We start from the raw sequence: 19,521 nt of genomic DNA on the forward strand, positions 1-19,521 counted from the left end.
GACAGAGCCTGGTCCTCCCTCCCTCTTTCCGCTGCTTCCTGCTCCCGGGGATCCCGGTCCTGAGCTCTGGGGCCGAGGCGCCCGAGGCTTTCCGGGGCGCTGGACCAGGTAACTGCGCGGCGCGAACCGCCCGGCTCCGGCGGCCGGCTTGGGCTCCGGACGTGGATGTCCTGGCCTGCCCGGCCCGCTGAGCGGGGCGAGGGTGGGAGAAGAAAGCCGGCAGATGGCCTGGCCTGGCCTCTGAGGGGAGAGGGCCTCCTTCTGCCTCTGGGTGCCGACGGGATACCGGCATAACGGTCCGGCTCAGGTGCGCCGCCGCCGGGCGTGGCCGCAGCGTAGGGTAGGCAGGTCCAGGAGAGATGCGCTCGCGCTGCCTGCCAGGCGCCGAGGTTGCCGCTGGCTCCAGCCACGCCTGCTCCGAGGCCCAGAGCCAGGTGGGCCCGCCCAGCGCTCCTCCTCCCGAATCTGGCCCTGGACAGGGAGGAGCGAGGACTGGAGCCTTGGAATTCTGAGCGGAAACGGCCATCGGCCATCTAAATACCCTGCCATCCTTTCCCCCAAGAGTGAAAAGCCCCAACGCGGAGACGGAGTGACATTCTCAAGGTCACAGCGTTGTATCTGCCATTTACGAATGTCTATTCTTTTATTTGTTTGTAAATGGGCTACTGTTCGCTCTGTTCTGCCAGGGAATTAGGATTCAGGGAAGAAGACTAAAAATACTAATCGGCATAACCAAAAGAGCTGATCCGTATTACTCTGGCTGGTGACCCTGGCCTTTAAAAGGAAGTGCGAGAGGACGGTTCTTTTCACTCTGGATCCTTTGTACTTCTGGCTCTTGCTCAGAAAATTGGCCTGGAAGTTTTATGAAATTCTCTCGGAACTCCTTGTCAGAACTGGGCTGGATTATAGAGTTTTATCGGTCATTTTCCCCTCTACTTTCTCTCTCTTTTTTAACTGAAGCTCCAGAGGTGAAAGTGATTGGTCCACACACTCATAGCTATTTAGGGGCAGAAATAGAATTGGAACTCAGGTCAGTGATTGACACCTGCTGTTTTCTTGAGTAGAAATCTGGTTTCAGATGAAAGCTGTACTGCACTTGACCTTCATAAAGCCCTCTTGGGATAGCATTCTTGGGAGTGGCTTGTGTACTGATGTGTGTTGGTCCACAGATACTATTTCACTTGTCAGAATAAAGTTAAGCAGTGAGTGTAGCCATGCAGAAAATTCCTGCTGAGATGAGACAGATATCTGAAATGTATTTTTTAACTTTTTTATTTGTACTTTCAGTAGAGGGGCTAATGAATATTAATAAGGACATCTTGGTTATTTTCAGATTTTTGTCCTGTCTGACTCTATTGACTCCATTATTTTCATTCTTGTCCTGGTATATTTATCACTAGTAAGAATGTCAAAGTGTAGCTTTCTGACTGTGTTTCATTTTTAACTAATTTCCTTAAAGATATTTTTATATATTAACAAAAACTCCCCACTTGTACCTCAAAATCCTGCTTCCCTCTTGGCCAGTTTTTGAGTTAATTACAAAACTGAATAGAACTAGCTTCTTTTTTTTCTTCCAAAATATCTAGGTCTTTGTTTAGTTCTATCTTCAGGTTTACCTCATTTTGATTTTGACTGGTAAACCCATAATTCAAACCCAAACTTCAGTTGAGTTTAGTATCAGTTTAAAACCACATTAAACTCTCATGTGTCATGACTTCTAGCAGAGACCACAAGTGGTGGAGGTGTTTTTCCATGAGAGCTTCTTATTGGGATTTTTGAAATATGAACACATCTAATATGTGTATTATATTACTTGTGTCTCGTAGTCCAAGGTCAGTCATCACTGGGAGATTATTGGCATTTACTCATCATTACAACATGTTATGTTAGACTGTCTGCTAACTCAGAATGCAGTTCTTGCTTTTCAGTTTACAGTTTTGACCAGTGATCTCTAACGAACACGCAATCAGAATTACAGCCACACTTCAGTGGAAGATTCTTGGCAATGTAGATAAGGAAAAAGTATTTCTGTGAAGGTAATATTTTTGTACTGTCTTACAGTAGAAATGAAGACATATACTCAATATGACCCAATGCTGTTTTCTTAGGGTGCATTCTTTGTTTTTCTGGTTTTGGTCTTTTCGTCATAGGATGGCCTTAGCTCTGTGTCTGCAGGCACTGTGCAGCCTGGGGGGCTGGCTTTCGCTCTACGTTTCTTTCTGTCGCCTGAATAAGCACCGAAGCTATGAGTGGAACTGCCGGCTGGTTACGTTCACCCATGGAATCCTCTCCATAGGTCTCTCAGCTTATATTGGCTTCATTGACGGCCCTTGGCCTTTTACCCACCCAGGTATGTGGGAGACGTTAGAGAATTTTCCCTTAGGAATTTATGATTTGGAGGTAGTCTTGGAAGGATGGGAGTTTCCCACAGAATTTGTATAATACTGAAGAATATTGAAGAATAATTACTATTATAATGTGCTTTGGGAGTCTTAGTTCATCTTCTTGTTAATTCCGATATTGTATGCATCACCTTTTGTTCTGCTTTTCATAACTCTATTTTTAAAACAATTTTAATTGCTTTTTACAATTTAATTGATCAAAATGTATAAATTATAAAAGCAATGTCAACATTTTCTACCACCACCCCCAGACAGACAATGGACTGTATAATACATACTTTTTGGTAACCTGCAACTTTTACTTGATTGTATATTCAAAGGACATCATCTTTCCATGTCTATGTATATAGATCTTCCTTATCCTTTTCAGTTATTATATAATATTGTGTTGTATGCATTTGCTATCCTTTATTTAACCAATGCCTCATTATTTGGGGTAGCTGAATTAATTTTTAAGCTGCCAGATGTGTTCCTAAATGTTCCTTAGAATACAAAACCTGTCTCCCCTTGAATTAGTTTGCTGGGGTTTATTACAGACTGGGTAGCTTAAATGACAAAGATTGATTTTCTCGCAATTCTGGAGGCTAGAAGTCCAAGATCAAGTTGGTGCATTTGATTTCTTCTAAGGCTTCCCCTCCTTTGTGTGCAGATAGCTGCCTTCTTGCTGTCTTCACATGGTCTTTTGTGCCTAGTGTCCTCGTTTTACAAGAACACCACCCTAATGACTCTATTTTAATTACCTCTTCAAAGGTCCTATCTCCAAATATAGTCATATTTTGAGGTACTGGGGTTCAGCCCTTCAACATATGAATTTTGTGAGGACATAGTTTAATCTGTAAGTTCCCCAGAATATGATTTTTTTTTAATTCCTTAGATTCTTTTTCTAATTTCTTTATAGTCCCATATTGAGTTTCTGAATTTCCTCCTCAAACTATCAAACTGATAGGAAGCAATGCTTAAGCTTCATGTTTTACATGAAGGCTGTTAATGGATTCAAACAAAGGGTCCTTGCACCCTATGTTCCTGCATATGGGAACATACAGAGTCCACTTTCAAAACAAGTTAGGGCCACCAGTGTCCAATAATCTAACCCATTAAGCTAAGAAATTAATCTGACATTTGGGACAGAGTAACATTTCCGTTATGGTTTATTATAGGATATTGAATATTGTCCCTGTGCTATATAGTAGGATCTTGTTTTTTGTCCATTCCATATATGATAGTTTGCATTTGCTAGTGGGATAGAATAACTGAATCTGGAAGCAGACTTTTAGCTGGTTAAAAAAAAAAAAAGGAAAGAAAGAGACTGTGTAGGATTTTAATTGAAAGAACAAAGTAACTCGATTTTATGCTGCTACACAGAGGACGCTGGATCATCACTGGTGTTCGAATCACTCACTGAGATCTGATGCATCAGAACAGCATGTCCTGGGGGCTGTAACATTGCTTTGATAGAGACCAGAGTTTTAGGTTTTAGTCTTTTTTTTTTTTTTAGTTGTCTCTAAAAAGCATGTGCCTGCCATTGCTTTTGTTTTCAGTGATTCCAAAAGGTTTGAGAAAGAGCAACACAGGATCCCTGTGTAAGCCAGCACAATTCCTAGCCACTCAATATGCTTCTTCTTGGTTTATTTCAGGCTCACCCAATACACCTCTCCAAGTGCACGTTCTGTGTCTCACCTTGGGCTACTTCATCTTCGACTTGGGCTGGTGCATCTACTTCCGGTCTGAGGGGCCTCTGATGCTGGCTCACCACACACTGAGTATCTTGGGCATCATCGTGGCCCTGGTGCTTGGAGAGTCGGGCACAGAGGTCAATGCGGTCCTCTTCGGAAGCGAGATTACCAACCCCCTGCTACAGATACGCTGGTTTCTTCGTGAAACAGGCCATTACCATAGTTTCACCGGAGACGTGGTGGATTTCCTCTTTGTGGCCCTGTTCACTGGAGTGAGGATTGGTGTAGGAGCTTGCCTCCTCTTCTGTGAAATGGTCTCACCCACGCCCAAGTGGTTTGTGAAGGTTGGGGGAGTGGCGATGTATGTGGTGTCTTGGTGTTTCATGTTTAGCATCTGGCGCTTTGCATGGAGGAAAAGCATCAAGAAGTACCACACCTGGAGAAGCAGGTGGAGTGAGGAGCGGCAGCTCAGACTTAATGGACATCTCAAGACACACTAGCCAAGGCTTGCTCTGGACAATGGATTAGGTTAAGTCAGCCACGGGAACCAGGTTGGACATATGGCTGTTACAGAATCATACTTATTACAAACTTAGATCACAAAAAAAGGGCTAAATTTATTGATTGGTTTGAAAGCCAGTCTTGGAGCAGAACACATTCCAGTATTAAAACGCTAACTTCTGCAGCAGCACAGCTGTGGAAAGTGCGACTACCAGCAGTAGTTGGGAGTAAGTCAGAGCTGTGAGATGAGTGTGCTGCATTCCTTGTAGGTTGTGGTGACCTTGGCTCTTCTGTCCCTGGGAGGCTTGATGACCAGACAGCTTAGAAAGGAACTCAAAAAACATTAGTGCAATTTCTTCCTTATTCCTTTGAATAAACAAATGCTTATTCCTGGTTTCTGTGTAGCAGCTTAAAGAAATGCACCCCATTTACTATAAAGTGAGGGACTTTCAGGAAGTAACTTGGATCAGGAAATTGAGAGCAGGATGGGAGGTGAAACCATGACAGTGGTGGGGGGCTACTTCCTGAGCCTCCCTATACCATATACTTGGTATATACCATATAGGACTCCCTGTGCTTGGGGGTCCCCAAGTACATACCTTTAGGCATGATGCTTCACTAGGAAGACTCACAGCACACAGCACTTTGTTGTACTTAGAGCTTTGATTTATTACAGTAACAGGATACAATGAAAACTCAGTGAAAGGAAAAGGCACCCGGAGCAGAGTACAGGGGAAACCAGCCCAAGCTTCCAGAGCCCTCTCCCAGTGGGATCATGCAGGATGTGCTAATTCCTCTAGCAGTGATCTGTTCAGAGTATGTATGACATGTCTAGAAGAAAGCTTGTTAGAGATTCGGTATCCAAGGTTTCAGTTGGGGGCTGGTGCCATAGGCAGTCTCTCCATGGCGTGCAAAAGTCAGCCTTTTCCTGACTCCCAGAAGGAAAAGAGGTTTTCGTCATGAACCACATTGTTTGTGCAGTTTAGAGTCAGTGACCCAGTCTCATCAGTTCAGGTGGGAACCTTCCTGACGAAATCTAAGTCCCCGGATGCTGGCCAAGGGCCAACCTTGCAGACAGCCCTTTCCAGGCCTGCTCTATTAACTCTTTTCTGCACAAAAACCATAGAGCTAGAGCTTCGGATGAGAGATGAATGAGGTGTGGGCAGATTTACCGAGTCCTGTTGTACGAGTTCTGCCCTACCAGGAAAACTATGCCAGTTCTCAGGGCTTTCGTGCATTAATCTCCTAGGCATGAGAGGCTGTGACTGAATTCCGTAGGGATTTACCATGTAGATTCCACTGGGCTTGAGATGCCAGTTCAGGTTTCAGCTCTGCTATACATACTACAAACCAGAACCAAAGACCAAATGTCCTGGCCTCAGGGTGATGAGGCTGTTTTTTTTTTTTTTTTCCATTTCAGATACATTCCCTGTTCATCTTGTTACTACTTTTTCTCTGGAAAAGGTGCCACTCTCTCTGGACAGTATATTATGAAAAAGCCAATGTCAGGAGGAAAAAAATATTTCTTAATCAATAGTCTCTCATCTTACCTAGGCAAAGCAAGAACACAAGTGTAGTAAAAGGGCTTAGGAAGTGAAAATTCTTAGGTTCTGTGAACTGATTTGGCTACTCACCTGCCAGATCCTTTGGGCAGGTCACTTGTTTACTCTTTACCTCTGTTTGAACCCTACTGTCAATAAAATACTCCATTGCGTATTTCATAGAGACATTAGGTGGCTTTTCATTAATGCTTTAATGTAGGGCTTTTATGGGAAAAAAGGAAAGTTTTATTTATTTGTTCATTCGTTTTTTATTTATTCAGTCAATTGTGTTGTTGAGACCACGTAGTGGTGACCACGTAGCTCAGCTGATGAGCAAGAGTCTGGGGCTGTTGAAGTCAGGGCTGGAGGTCGGTAGGAAGTGTCAGCCCATTCGATGGTCACTCGTAATCCTAGCCTAATGAGTGGTTTTTGAAAATGGACATCATTGTCCAGGCATGAGTGGTTGGAACCGCATGAAGTCATCATTGCTCTGGGAAAAGACAGCTTTAAAGGCATGTTAACTATGGGTCTTTTAAAATGACTGTCATTTGGTTAAGGAGATTTGCTGGACATGAGAATAATCTGACAGTAGCATCCCCAGCTCCTTTTTTTCTATGACCCATATCCCTGAAATGCTGGTTAGCTTCTTTCCAATAAGACTGCGGTCAAAGTAGGATGCTAGGGAATGCTGATTTTAGCAAAAGCCTAGTTAGAAAAGCGTGGCTTGGCACCAAAAAAAAAAAAGGGTGGGGGGAAGCCGTCTCTTGAATTTTGGCACAGTGCAACCTGTCCCATACCAGACAAATGAATAGACTTAATCTGGTACCAATTCTTTTCTCCTCATGCCTCAGAAGTGAAGGGATTGTAGACCTTGCTCTTTTAGGGGAATGTACTTAGATTTCTTGAATTTCAAGAAACCTAACTAATGATAAGGGAAGGAGAATCCCTCATTTCAGCTTTTTCTTGATGTTGTAGCTGATAACTCTGAAGGCAACTTGCTGAGACAAAACTGTGAAATGAAGGTGACTCAGCAGTTAAGATGCTGAGTTTGTCCATGACAGGTACTGTAGGGCTAATTAACACGTGGTATGGTCAGACACATGAAGTACTCTTTTGCATTCAGATTACTATGTAATAATTATTAACACTGCTCAAGAAGAATTTATATTTCAATAAGATTTATGCTAAATTTTATAAAAATAAACAACTTTTTATCAACCCAGGGTCTGCTTTATGTCTTTCTTGTGGTTCTGCCAAGAAGCTTAAAAAAAAAAGGCTTTGGCTTGCAGAAAGGTTGAACCATATTTATACTTACCGGTAAAATACTTCTTAGCTGCTCTTATCCACCATTCTTAATAGTGTTTATTTTTTGAGGCAACAACCTACATACAGAAAGCAGTTTGCCAAAAGGAGGAGGAAGAACTTAATTTCTTATTTTGCCACCTGTTTTAGTTGTTGTTCAGTCACTCAGTCGTGTCTGACTCTTTGCAACCCCATGAACTGCAGCACGCCAGGCTTCCTTGTCCTTTACCATCTCCTGGAGCTTGTTCAAACTCATGTCCACTGAGTCTGTGATGCCATCCAACCATCTCGTCCTCTATTGTCCCCTTCTCCTCCTACCTTCAATCTTCAAAAGCATCAGCATCTTTTCCAGTGAGTCAGTTCTTCGAAGCAGGGACCCAAAGTATCCGAGCTTCAGTTTCAGCATCAGTCCTTCCAATGAATATTCAGAATTGATTTCCTTTATGATTGACTGGTTTGATCTCCTTGCAGTCCAAGGGACTCTCAAGAATCTTCTCCAACACCACACTTCAAAAGCATCAAATCTTTGGTGCTCAGCCTTCTTTATGTTCTGTCTATTTGAGTAGTTGCCTTGAAAATAATGATGTCCAGTTGGGTCCATGAAGACAGGGCCTTCTGCTTTCTTCAGACTCTGCTTCCAAAGACTGGAACAGTGTTAGACACACAGTAGGTGCTCATTGTGTGCTCAGTAATGTCCAACTCTTTGCAGCCCCAGGGATTGTAGGCCACCAGGCTCCTCTGTCCACTGGATTACCTAGGTAAGAATACTGGAGTGGAGTGCCATTTCCTCCTCTAGGGGGACCTTCCCAACCCAGGGATCAAACCCAAGTTTCTTACATCTGCACTGGCAGGTGGTTCTTTACCACTAGAGCCACTTGGGAAGCCAGGTGCTCAGTAAGCAGCTTGAAAGAATGGATGAGGGCCTGGATAACCCCCCATTGGAAAACCTCAAAGAGCATGCACAGTGGATAGGTGTCATCGATGTCATTTTTCTAGGTAAAGGACTAATGTCCCTGTGGAGTGTGTTCTGCCTAAATTGGTGTGACTATTGTGAAGGTAGTCTATACACAGACTCTAGAACAGTCTAGAGCTACCAACAGTTGTAAAGAGGCTTTCGGGGACTTTTTTTTTTTTTTCTTTTTTTTACCATGAGAGTTTTGTGTGTGAATATAGAGATTTTCATTATTAAAAAAAAAATAGCCCTGGAGTGAATAATCACTGGCTTAATTAAATCTTTTGCTTACCATCTTCCGAAGCTTTCCCACAGCAAATGGCCTCTTTGCTCACAGCTAGAACTTTGGGTCTGTTTAAGTTTGGAAAGATCGTGAAAGCAGCCTGCCAAGAGGTTTTGTATGCAAGGAAGAGAAGGTGAATTAGGAAACTTTCCCAGTTTGTTTTATTCCTGAAGCTCGTGGAGTGAGGCATTCTTGAAGGGAAGAAGGAAACTCATTTTTAAAATGCATGATTTGATGAGTCATTGGGTCCAATTATTTTGATACCCAAGCTGTGAAATTGTTGGAATACGGCAAAAAAAGATATTTAGCACGTCTAAAAGTTTGCGGATAAGGTTTGAATTTTGGTCGTTGTATACAGACTGATGAAGCTCTTTCCAGTTATCTATGGAAAATGCGCAGTTTAATGAGTTTACAGGACAGAATTATCATGCTAGGGTACACCAGCAGGTGGCAATGTGTCCTGGTCTGATCATTAGGAAAGTGGCTTGGAACCCTATTCTGCTTCTATTCTTTCCCAAAATAAACATTACAAAATTAGTTGGCTGTGCCCTGGACTTAAAAAAAAAATCGAGCAATAAAGAGTCATCTTTGGCCTCTGTTTATCTTTATCTTTTTTTTTTTTTTTTTTAAACCGAGTTCTAACGTCAGCCTTAGCTCATGCATCTATTCAGGGATAATGATCCTTTCACGCACTGTTGCGGACTGACTTTTAGAAACAGCATTGTTAAGAGGTAATTGTTTCCTTTCTCCACATCCACTGTTTATTAGATTTGCTTTGCCACTTGATTTCCACAAAAATGTTAAAGACCCTTACCCACCAATACAGGTTTGAACCCCAAAGTCTGATAATGGTTGCATGAAGAGACAGCCACTTCAGATGTTTGCAGGCGGGATGGAAGAAATATATTGTACATGGAACTTGAATAGCTACAATCCTGAGTTACGCAACCATAAAACTGGATGGGTGTCTAAACCTACTACCTAGTAGGAAAAAAACATATATATATATATTTGGGAACTCTTCAAAGAGAACTGTAATGTAACAGGATAAATAAACTGCCCTCCCCCCCCCCCCCCCCCCCCCCGCTCCCATTTCTTTCCACAGCAAGCTTGTTAAGCCGCTGTGGAAAGCACCATGCTTGCTCAATTTGGCAAATAACACATTTCATTTTGCCAAGGCAGAAGCAGCCTAAAAGCAACCTTATACGAAGAAATCCTGGCTCCAATTCCCAAACTGTCTCCCCATTCCTATACACTTCCATCCTCCAACTCTCCGCCGGCAGCCAAGACTTTTTTGCGCGGCAGCCCCTGCCCTGGGCCGAGGCCAGCAGGTGCCCCAGGTGAGCGGCCAAGGCCAAAACCTCTCTCTGCTGGGGTCTGATTCATCAGAGAGCAGCGGGGTCCGGGCAGCCGGACCTGAGTTTGCTTCCATTCGCCAAAAACAGTCTGTGCGTGTTATCAGAAAAGAACAAGTATGCTCCCTTAAGGAATACAAGTTTCTAGGACAAGGGGGTGAGTAATTTCCAAAGAGCCTCTTCTCTCATCCTCAACAACTCGGGACTGGGGGCGTGCTCTCTGGGAGAAAGCCGAGTTAGGGCAAGCTAGACCCCAAAGTAGCAACCTCCGGCATTCGTGGGCTCCCTGAGACAACCTTAGGTTGGCGCGTGGGACTCTCAGGGTCGCACGGTGCCCACCTCCTTCTGCCCCGCAGAACTACTTTTTCGCTCTCCCCCAACAAGAGTCCGGCGGAGGCGTCCGCGCGGGGGCGGCGCGCACCCGCGGTCGGTGAGAGGAGGCGGCGCGCGGGGTGGCGAGCGCGGGGGGCTGGGGCCGCCCCGCGCGCCGCGGAGGGATCCCGGGTGAGGCGGCTTCCCGAAGTCAGAGGGGAGGAGGCCAAAAAAAGTCGGCGGGGGAGGGGAAGGGCGAGCGCTCGCGCTGGATGCGGCAGGGGCCGGGAAGGCAGAACCGGAACCGGAACCCGCGCGCGCGCCTGCGGTTGTCGCGCGGCCCCCTCCACCGCCGGCGGCCTCCTCCGCCCGCCGCGCGCGCTCCCGCGAGAGCCCCAGGACCCGGCTAGCCGGCCCTGCGTTCCCAGTTGCCGCGGTCGCCGCCGGCCTCCCGGGCCGGTGCTTCCAGGCCGGGTCGGACGGGAACCTCCCGCCCCTCGCGGGAACCGCCGCCTACCGGCGCGTCGGGGAGGAGCCACCACCGCCGCCGCCGCCTTCGCCGACCGCGGAAGAGCCCGGGCCTCCGAGGGATGGGGAGCAGCCCGTGGGGCTGAGAGACCAGGTTCCTGTCACCTCCGGCTGCGGGACCTCCTCTCCCGGCGCTCGTGCTCGTCCTGGCGTCCGGAGCCTGGTGGGGGGGCGGCGAGGACGACGAGAGGTGTCCCCCGGCCCGGGGCCATGGAGCCGCGCGCGGCTGACGCGGGGCGGCCCGAGACGCGGCCGAGACCGCGGCCACGAGCGGCCGGCAGCCCCAGATAGAAAGCAGAAGCCAGCGGGCCCCGGCTCGGTGGCGGGGATTTACAGGCCCCCGAGACCCCGACGAGGAGCCCATCCTGCCCCGGACGGACTCCTGAGGTCCGTTCCCCGCGCGGCTCGCCGACTTCCCTCCGTGACGAAGTTTTCTCCGGCGCTTTCCCAAGGATCGCTCCCTAGCTTTAGAACTCGCCTTCTGGCGGACTTGCTCGGTTTGTTTTGGGAGATAACGTGCTTCGCTCCCACCCACATCCCCTTTCCTTGACCCCTGCCAGTCGGACGTTCTAGATGACTGAATGGAGTTTTGAGTTGGACTCTGGTGTCCCCTACGGAGTCGGGCCTGATCCCGGAGCGCTGGGGGTGGGGTGGAGGTGTTACTGTAAAATGCAAGTTGGATAAAAGGAGGACCTCTCGCCAAGGGCCCCAATGAGTGGCACACAGTCTACTATCACCGACAGGTTGGTATGAAGCTCCCCCCTGCGCTTAGCCTCCCTGGATGGGGCCCGACCTAGCAGGAGAGTCAGGATTGCCTTTGCCCAGTGAAGTTGACAGGCATCCGACGGAGGGTTGTTTCCGAGCTCTGCAGTTAGTCTGGGGTTGCTGCCAAGTTACCCGGTTGATTGAATTTGGAAATGTATTTTTTTTTTTTTCCTGGAGAGAAACTTTTCCAGAGTGTCGGAGGAGGGGTAGGTAAAGCCACGATTGTGTTTTTCTGTCCGTAGTGGGCATTAGGATTCGGTACTGATCTTGGAAGCAGAGGAAGGTCATTTTGGGTGAAGGTCAGCGCCGGAGGTCGGCTGGGGTATTGGTCCCTCATAAGTTAACTCCTGGCCTGTAGTTCCTTAGACCCTGTTCTGTTTGTGAACTTCATTCTGAGACTACCGCATGATGATTTATGAAATTGATATCCTTGAAACATTGACTTGCACGGTGTTTATTGTCTAATAGTTTTCCAGAATGTTGGAATTACCAGTAAGTCCCAGTCTTCTGGTGGGGACAATATCAAGGAACTAAAAAAAAGAAAGGGCGGGGGAACATCATGGGGCTTGATTTTAATTATTACACTTTTAGGATTTCATTTTCCAGAAACGTTTGCATTTAAGGGGTGTAGGCCTAAGCGAATTATGTAGTAGAAGCTGGCAGGTGGATTTGTTGAGTTGGGTCAGTCTTTTACAGTACTTACCTATGTTGCTCGGTGAATTGAGGTAGACCATTTGTGGTTTAAGTGAGTTTCCTTACTCTTTAGAGTTATTCTTTGCAATATTTAAGTGATAAAAGCATATTCTTTACTACATGATATTTTTCAGTGTAACTATGACATTGTATTCAAGTCCCAAGTTTCAATTGTTTTTTTTTTTTTTTGGTCAGCCTTCAAACCATTACATCATTAAAAAGAAAAAAAAAAGATCAAATAACTGAAGTTAGGGAGCAAAGAAAGCATTTTGAGAAGTGCTTCTGCAAAAAGTAGTTGAATTCCCTAATAAGAGAGTTTCACCCAATTGTAAGACTCATTTGTTGATTTTAAAAGGGCCAAATTCCATTATCTTACCCTAACAGCTACTCCAGAAACAGAATTTCCTGTTCCTGTTGATGCTTCCCAGTATCACGTGAATGTTCACCTAAAAGATTCTATTAAATATTTAAACTATTTATTCTTTGTTTGTGTATTTTTTTTAATGCATTTAATTTTCAACTTCTCCGAGAGTACACTTAACATTATTAACAATGCTTATTTTCATTTTTTCTGGTTATTCCCATTCCTTTTCCTTTCACGGTGTTTCGCCTCTGAGAAGCCACTTTCATGGGTAATTGTTTTGCTGGTTCTCTTAATTCTTGCCTTCTCTGTTGACCCTGGAGACAAGTCTTATTAGGAACTAATATGTTGGTAGTTTTCATTGCAATAGTAAGGGTGTTTAATTCCGTAGAAACAGAACCTTGGGTCACCAGCTCATTCCACGTGAAAATCACCTAAAGGCCCCCAAGTAATGATCTTTCCTTCTTTGCTTCTCAGAGATTTTCTTCCTATTTCCATTATGTTGGAAGGAAAACTTTGGGATTTGTGTTGCTTTTTGTAACTTAGATGAGATACAGATGTACAATAAGCATGCAGTTAATGCCTGTTTTTTGCCAGGCACTGTGCTGGGCACAAAGGATTAAAAGATGAATATTCTAAGATGAATCTGCAAATTGGTTTGGGTTTAATATCTACTTGAATTAGTTTGGGTACTGCCTAATTTCACATACTTTTTAAAAGACAAAAGACTTTAAAAGCCACTTAATTTAATGTGCCTTGGTGAGACAATTATGGATTCATATTTCTTAGGAATTTACTCCTAGTTTCTTTTTTTTCCACCACAAGATTTATTCTTATGTGACCATTACTTTTTCTTTGAACATATCTTGCCCCATAAATCTCAAGCATCCATTGACTCTTAGAGTTGTCTCTGATTTGAATATATGTTGGGGTGAAATCTGGAAGTACTGGTTTAGTGTTATTTCTGTGCCAGGCTGCCTTAATAAAGTTACGAGTATAGAATAGTTCCCATCTTCTTCTCAGCCTACCTACCTCAGCCTCTTCTCATGGTCTAACTCCAGTGCACTCTAGATACATTTTGCTGATTCTAGAGCTATTGGCAAATTAACAGTGTCTTTTTAAAGATCCTTTCAAGTTTGAAGTACTGTATGTGGTATGGCTTTGTTTTGTAGAGTGTGCAGACCCACCAGGCCAGCTGTGTGAGTTAGAGTTCTTTCATTGTGATGCTTCTGACTACAGAGTCTGTCTGTCCTCAGTTGAAATCAGACTAGCTGGTTTTGGGCGTTGTTCTGTTTTGCAGTTTGTGGCAGGCGACACATGGCTGAACAAGATAAGAAGGGTTTTATTCTTGTGTTAGGGACGTGCTGGGGCTGGGATGGAATTCAGCTATGTTTGGGCTCTGAATGGTCACTTTGGAGACTCAGAATTCTGTTATATCCTGTTATTATTTTGCAGTTAAATTAACACATTCATTTACTCCCCATTTCCCCTTTTCATTCTCTATTCCTCAGGCACTCCAGCCCCCTTTTAAAAAGTGTAATTATCAACTTAAAACTCAATCTATATGTTCATGGTAGCTGTTGTTTTTATGTAGTATATTTGAATTGTTAAAAAAAAAAATCTAAACAGCTTATGAATGCCATCCAGTGTCTTGCTTTGTAATTTCTATGAAACCTGAAGATTATATTTTTCAGCTTTTAGAACCAGCACTTGAAAAGTGATAGAAATATCTGATTGCTGTTCTCCAGTTTGCATTGATTGCTGTCCTTAGTCCCAAAATAATCCTAATTGTTTCTAATCCTCCTGGATGCTTGTCCTCACCCTAAGAGTTTAGGGGTCCTGTGGTAGTTGGAATTTCTTTTGAGAGATAAGAGAATGTTTTTTCAGTGGACTGAGTAAATTGTTTCAGGCTGTATTCTAGAACAGTGAATTTTCAGGGACAATACAGGTACGATTTTGCTATAAAGGTCTTTGTTGAAAAGAACCTATGTCCTGTCTAGGACTTGTAGATTTTGTTGGTTTTGATTTATAGATAAAAGGTTTTTAATATATTGGCTTTTTTTTTTTTTTTTTTTTTAGCACTGTAAGTTTATCTTTAAGCTGTTTAACTGAAGCAAGTCTTTTTGTTCTTTTTTTTTTTTTTTTTAAGAAGCACCTTTTTAAAGTGAGACTGGAAACCAGAGGCTTTATATGCATTTGCCCAGTAATTAACGTTTTCATTCATAATACTTTTTCTGCCAACAGTGCCATATAATAATGCTTTTGATTAAAATACAAAACAAAAATTCTGTATGTGCACTGTTTTCAAGGCTGCCTGAGTCATCTGCAAGGTGAAATTATTTGTAGCATTCATTTGTAAAATCAGTCATTAGATAAATACTGAATTGAAAGTAGGGCCAGGATCACAGAGCTAGCTTTGTATTCACTCTAATGTTCTTCTCTTCTAGTTTTTCAGTTTTAAATTCTGATTCAGACAGGTATGCAGTAGTACATTCTCTTGTACAGTTTTACATGAGTCAACATGTACAGTCCAAGTAAATTTTTTAAAAGTACAGAGCTATAGTCTTCTAGATTAACGGCACATTTATAAGATGTTCACGTGTATTTAGTGAGATGATGAGAGAAGCTTTATTTGAATCATAATAAAAATATGTTAACCTGGTAATACCACTTAACACACTGGTGGTTTCATGAATTGAGTATGAATTGCCTGCCTACTGATACGGGTTGTAAAAGCAACAGGATATTTTAACCATTTTCCAGCGGTAATTGGAGAAGTGCTTTTACATCATGGTTGTCTAACAAAGTTACCAGAAATGCTACTTATCATTTAATTGCTTATCTCCTAGGGATTGACCATGCCACATTTTCAGAAACAGGGAGCATAATTAACTTCATTAAGTTTCATCCATTAAAACGTGGTGTTGATGATGTTTTAAAACTTCATTGGAAGGCATGGTCCTTTTCCTTTCAGTAGTTAAGAATCTTCAAAATAATGGCATTTGGACTGAAAATTTAAAATCAGCAAAATTATAAATGTTGTTGTTTCCTTTTGAAGAAAATACCCTGATATATGTAATGATATCCTATGGCAGTGTGGCTCTGACATTTACAGTGTCTTCAATTCAATGTGAGGCAGATCATCATTTACACTTAGAGCAACTCATAGCATTTAAGTTAAGATTATAAAACTGGAAAGGATAGATTCAAGATATGACCTAGATTTTCTGGCTTTCAAGTCCTCCAGATGTCACTCTAAATTATTGTCTTTCCGTGTGTATTTTTTCTGTCCTGCTTCCCTTGTAACTTTCCAAGCTAAGTCAGGGTTGGATTTTTCTCTTACCGGATGCTTTCTAGTACCTTATCCATTCTAATTTTAAGTATCTCTAGAGGATAAAGCTATCGTCACTTCCTCAGGAGACTGAACAACAATCTGATAGATCTTATAGTCAGGAAGTTTTTCTTGATCTTTAGCACAGACTTTTCTTTTAAGTTGTCCTGTTACTTGTATACACTTGCTGTACTAGGCTAAATAATGATCTCCTCCCATTTTATGTTTATGTGACTGTAAATGGTTTAGACAGTTGTCCACCACCCTTTCCTTCCCCCCACCCTTATTCTTTGCTGAGCCAAGTTGTATATTCTGTTGATTTGTGTCTAAAAGTCAGTCTGTTCCTCTTAATATTTTATTAGCTTTTCCTCAGTTGCTCATCTAGTGCAAAATGGTTTTTTTCTTTCAGTGCTGTTCTACTACAAAATGATACTCTATATTTTATGTTTATTCATATTCTAGAACAAGTTGCAGTTTGGTTTTACCATAATACAGGGGTCTTCTGTTTTCTCCAGGCATAGCCCAAAATTATAAGTAAAGAAATTCTCAAGACCATTTTGACTCAGTTTTATTTTAGATAGTTTTTTTAGAATGGATATGGGAGATGTCACCATCAAAAAAACAAACAGATATATACAAACAGCATAATTAGCAAATCAGCTAATTAAGCCATTGCTCATGTTATAAAAGCCTTGTTTACAAAGTGATTCTTTCTGATATCGTGCCCTAATGTAAGTTACAAGTATTATCAATTATGTGACAAAAATGTAGCAAACAAATGATAAACCATCCCTGGTTGAAAATTAATCAGAAATGAGGGTGAACCATCTCTGAATTTAATAAAGAGATGTGGTTGTAGCTTTAAGATATCACTGTATGATGAGATATATCTGTAAGTTGTTATTCTTTTTTCTTTGTTTTTTTACAGTGGTTTTTCAGTCTAATCTTAAAATTGTGTGTCATTTTTCCATTTTGGTTTTTTTTGTGTGTGTGCTTGTGTTGTTTAACTTTGTTTTTTCCTGTTATTTCCACTTATTAGTGAAAAGAAATAGATTTGCAATGATAAGCAGGTTTTTCCAATAAGACATACTGTTATTAAAATTGAAATAATGTTTTACTTTCTTACCAGTGTATTTACAAGAACTGTTACTAATGATAAGTAACAGAAGGAAAACATGGATATTTAAATTATTATATATATATACACGTACATATATATATATATATATAAGATAGAGCTCTTGAATGTTGTATTAGTAGACCTTTATTGTTGATACTTAAAGTTATTTTAAATAGATATCTTTATTCTTCCATGTTTTGCTAGTGATTTTGTTACCTCAAATGTCAGAATTTTGGAAACGGATGAGATTTAGGGTATTTTACTTTCTCTACTTAGAATATCTAGAGTACCAAGATAGCCACAAAAGAAAGAAATTTGTAAGCGTTCCTAACATCAAGAGAAACCTATGAAGCTAGTACCTAGAATAATTCTCAGCTTTTTTATTTTGCAGAGATAATATGTGATGGTGTCACAGGTCAGAGACTGCCTACAGTTTATAAACATACGTTACTGACTTTCAGTAAAAGGAGAAGTATACTGTTTTCCTTACTAAATTAACATGTACCAATGCAGCTGACAGCTTAGATTCATAGCAAAACAGGATCTCTTACTAATTCAAATGCTGAATCCTGGCTTTTTCGGTCATAGACACATGATAGACCTGGGTGGCTTCCCAGTGTTGAGAGATAAGCAAATCTGAAGGCCAGTAAAAAATTAGGTTTCCTGTCATGGGACTGTGAGAGACAATTCATGAAGAAATTGGGAATATATAAGAAAACCTGATTTAGTTAATGTTTAATCTTATCCACTTGTCACACTGTTTTTTTCTTCTGATGCCTATTATAGGCATTTAAAGACAACTGTTCGAGACTACAGTTTTGGTTAAATATTACATTTAAATGCTGATGTTAGGTTCATACACTCGAGCTTAAGGAGGATTTCATGTCTTCTGTGGATTCAGAAAAATCTAGATATTTGTGGTGTTGAAAAAATCAGCATCTGAATAAATTATATGTGAAATTGATTATGTAATGTAGAAGGTGACTATATCTCATCCAGAAGAGTAACAAGTCCCCCAAATACACTTATACACTGAAATACATATATATAAGATACCTTGTGAAGGTGCTTGGACATAGCCTTCCATAGGTTTTAGATGGGTTATCTGCCTGTGTTCCGACACAGGCTGATACATTGTGGTTGCCCTGTACAGTCTTTGTGGTTTACTCAGAGGAAGTGGTTCTTGTGGGTGAAGGTCGGATCTTTTTAGAGATTGTTGGTGGCATATGCACTGTCAGCTTATTTCCTGTCTTATTGGCTGTTTTGGCAATACCTCCTCAGGGCAAGTACTGCTGAAGGGATATTTAAATGTTTTGTAGTGGCAGAATAGATGGTTATAATGTTGTATAATACCTACCTCCCAAGGCGATATGAGGGTTAAATTAACGTTTGTAAAGTGCTTTGAGATCCTAAGATGAAAAGAGCAGAGATGTCCCTAATCATATTTGCAGATATTGCTCAAGTTTAAGTAAAAATTTATTCACGTAGTGAAATGTTACTTTATTGGCCTTGAGACTTCTGTTACCATTCAAGTGTTGTTTAATCACCTCAAGAGTTGTGGTTGGAATGTTTTTCTTCTAATGCTTAAAAATATAGTTACCCTGTATGGGTTAACTTAGAGGAGTAGATACCTGGTCTATAGTTAAGGCTTGTCTATGGTTAAGGCTTATTCACCAAGTTTAACGCCTAGAGTGTGCTTCTTCACCAGTTTAATTGGCATACTGAAATAATGTGATTGAGAGAATTTCCTTTGAGATCCATAGGTGCACTACCCATGTACAAAACCCTGTGTTTGCTTTACTGAAATCTTAACATGAGCAAACTGATAGAATTGCATGTACTTACACTCCCCATTGTTTTAAATTTTGTTTTCACATATTGCCTTTGCCACTTTGAAGAATTAACAATGAATATCTTTATTGGAAAAGGCTTTCTTTAAAGCTAAATTGCAACCAGTTTTCAGATTCCTTAAGGATAGGAGGGTAGTTCTTACTCATTTTTAATTAGTTACTATCTGCTTCATTATATTTTTATTCTCTTTTAATACTAAAAAGCATAAGGAAGAAAAAATAGCCCAAATTATCCAGTTATCCAAATGATGTTGTTAAACACACTCATGAAAATTCAAATGATAGATAATATGATATAATAATATATAAAGTCTCCCTCTGATCGTAACTGTATCCCTGCACACCCTCTGGTTCTCAGACTCTCTCCTCAGAGGTAACTACAGTTAAGTTTTTTTGTGTGTATCTACCTTCCTTTACAGTCTCATAAATATACCACTCATCATTTTAATATTCTTGGTACCTGACTTGTAGTAAATGTATCTATCAGCTTTTGCTGGGTTGTATTGCCATCAGTTCAGTTCAGTCGCTCAGTCGTGTCCGACTCTTTGTGAC

At 41.9% G+C, this 19,521-nt stretch overlaps 2 protein-coding genes across 10 annotated transcripts in view; both read left to right on the forward strand.

The window, feature by feature from the left end:
* The first annotated feature begins 19 nt into the window (after window positions 1-19).
* On the forward strand, window positions 20-7,336 carry TLCD5 (TLC domain containing 5). 7 transcript variants are annotated; one of them, XM_061440606.1, is made up of 4 exons: window positions 20-108; window positions 1,936-2,036; window positions 2,151-2,350; window positions 4,037-7,336. In XM_061440606.1, exons 3-4 carry the CDS (start codon window positions 2,152-2,154, stop codon window positions 4,573-4,575), a joined length of 738 nt encoding a protein of 245 aa, XP_061296590.1. In that variant the 5' UTR covers window positions 20-108; window positions 1,936-2,036; window position 2,151; the 3' UTR covers window positions 4,576-7,336. The 7 variants fall into 7 exon arrangements, with proteins under 7 accessions (XP_061296590.1, XP_061296592.1, XP_061296589.1 ...); XM_061440608.1 differs by having other exon boundaries at window positions 22-108; window positions 1,915-2,036; window positions 2,109-2,350; XM_061440605.1 differs by having other exon boundaries at window positions 22-108; window positions 1,915-2,036.
* ARHGEF12 (Rho guanine nucleotide exchange factor 12) overlaps window positions 51-19,521 on the forward strand; it is a 177,770-nt gene continuing 158,299 nt past the window's right edge. For 2 of the 3 annotated variants that reach the window (XM_061440600.1, XM_061440601.1), the window contains exon 1: window positions 11,090-11,592. In XM_061440600.1, coding sequence (XP_061296584.1) covers window positions 11,561-11,592 — 32 coding nt within the window. In that variant the 5' untranslated portion in view covers window positions 11,090-11,560. Of the gene's footprint in view, window positions 109-11,089; window positions 11,593-19,521 lie in introns of those variants that run through there. The other variant, XM_061440602.1, reaches the window with a different exon arrangement.

The sequence above is a fragment of the Bos javanicus genome, chromosome 15 (genome assembly GCF_032452875.1).
Source record: "Bos javanicus breed banteng chromosome 15, ARS-OSU_banteng_1.0, whole genome shotgun sequence".
NCBI lineage: Eukaryota > Metazoa > Chordata > Mammalia > Artiodactyla > Bovidae > Bos > Bos javanicus.

Excerpts from the sequence above, each read along its gene's own strand:
- TLCD5 (XM_061440604.1), top strand. The coding sequence starts at position 2,086 with ATGACCCAATGCTGTTTTCTTAGGGTGCATTCTTTGTTTTTCTGGTTT. Across the intron at positions 2,351-4,036 it reads TTGGCCTTTTACCCACCCAG|GCTCACCCAATACACCTCTC; the intron begins GTATGTGGGAGA and ends GGTTTATTTCAG.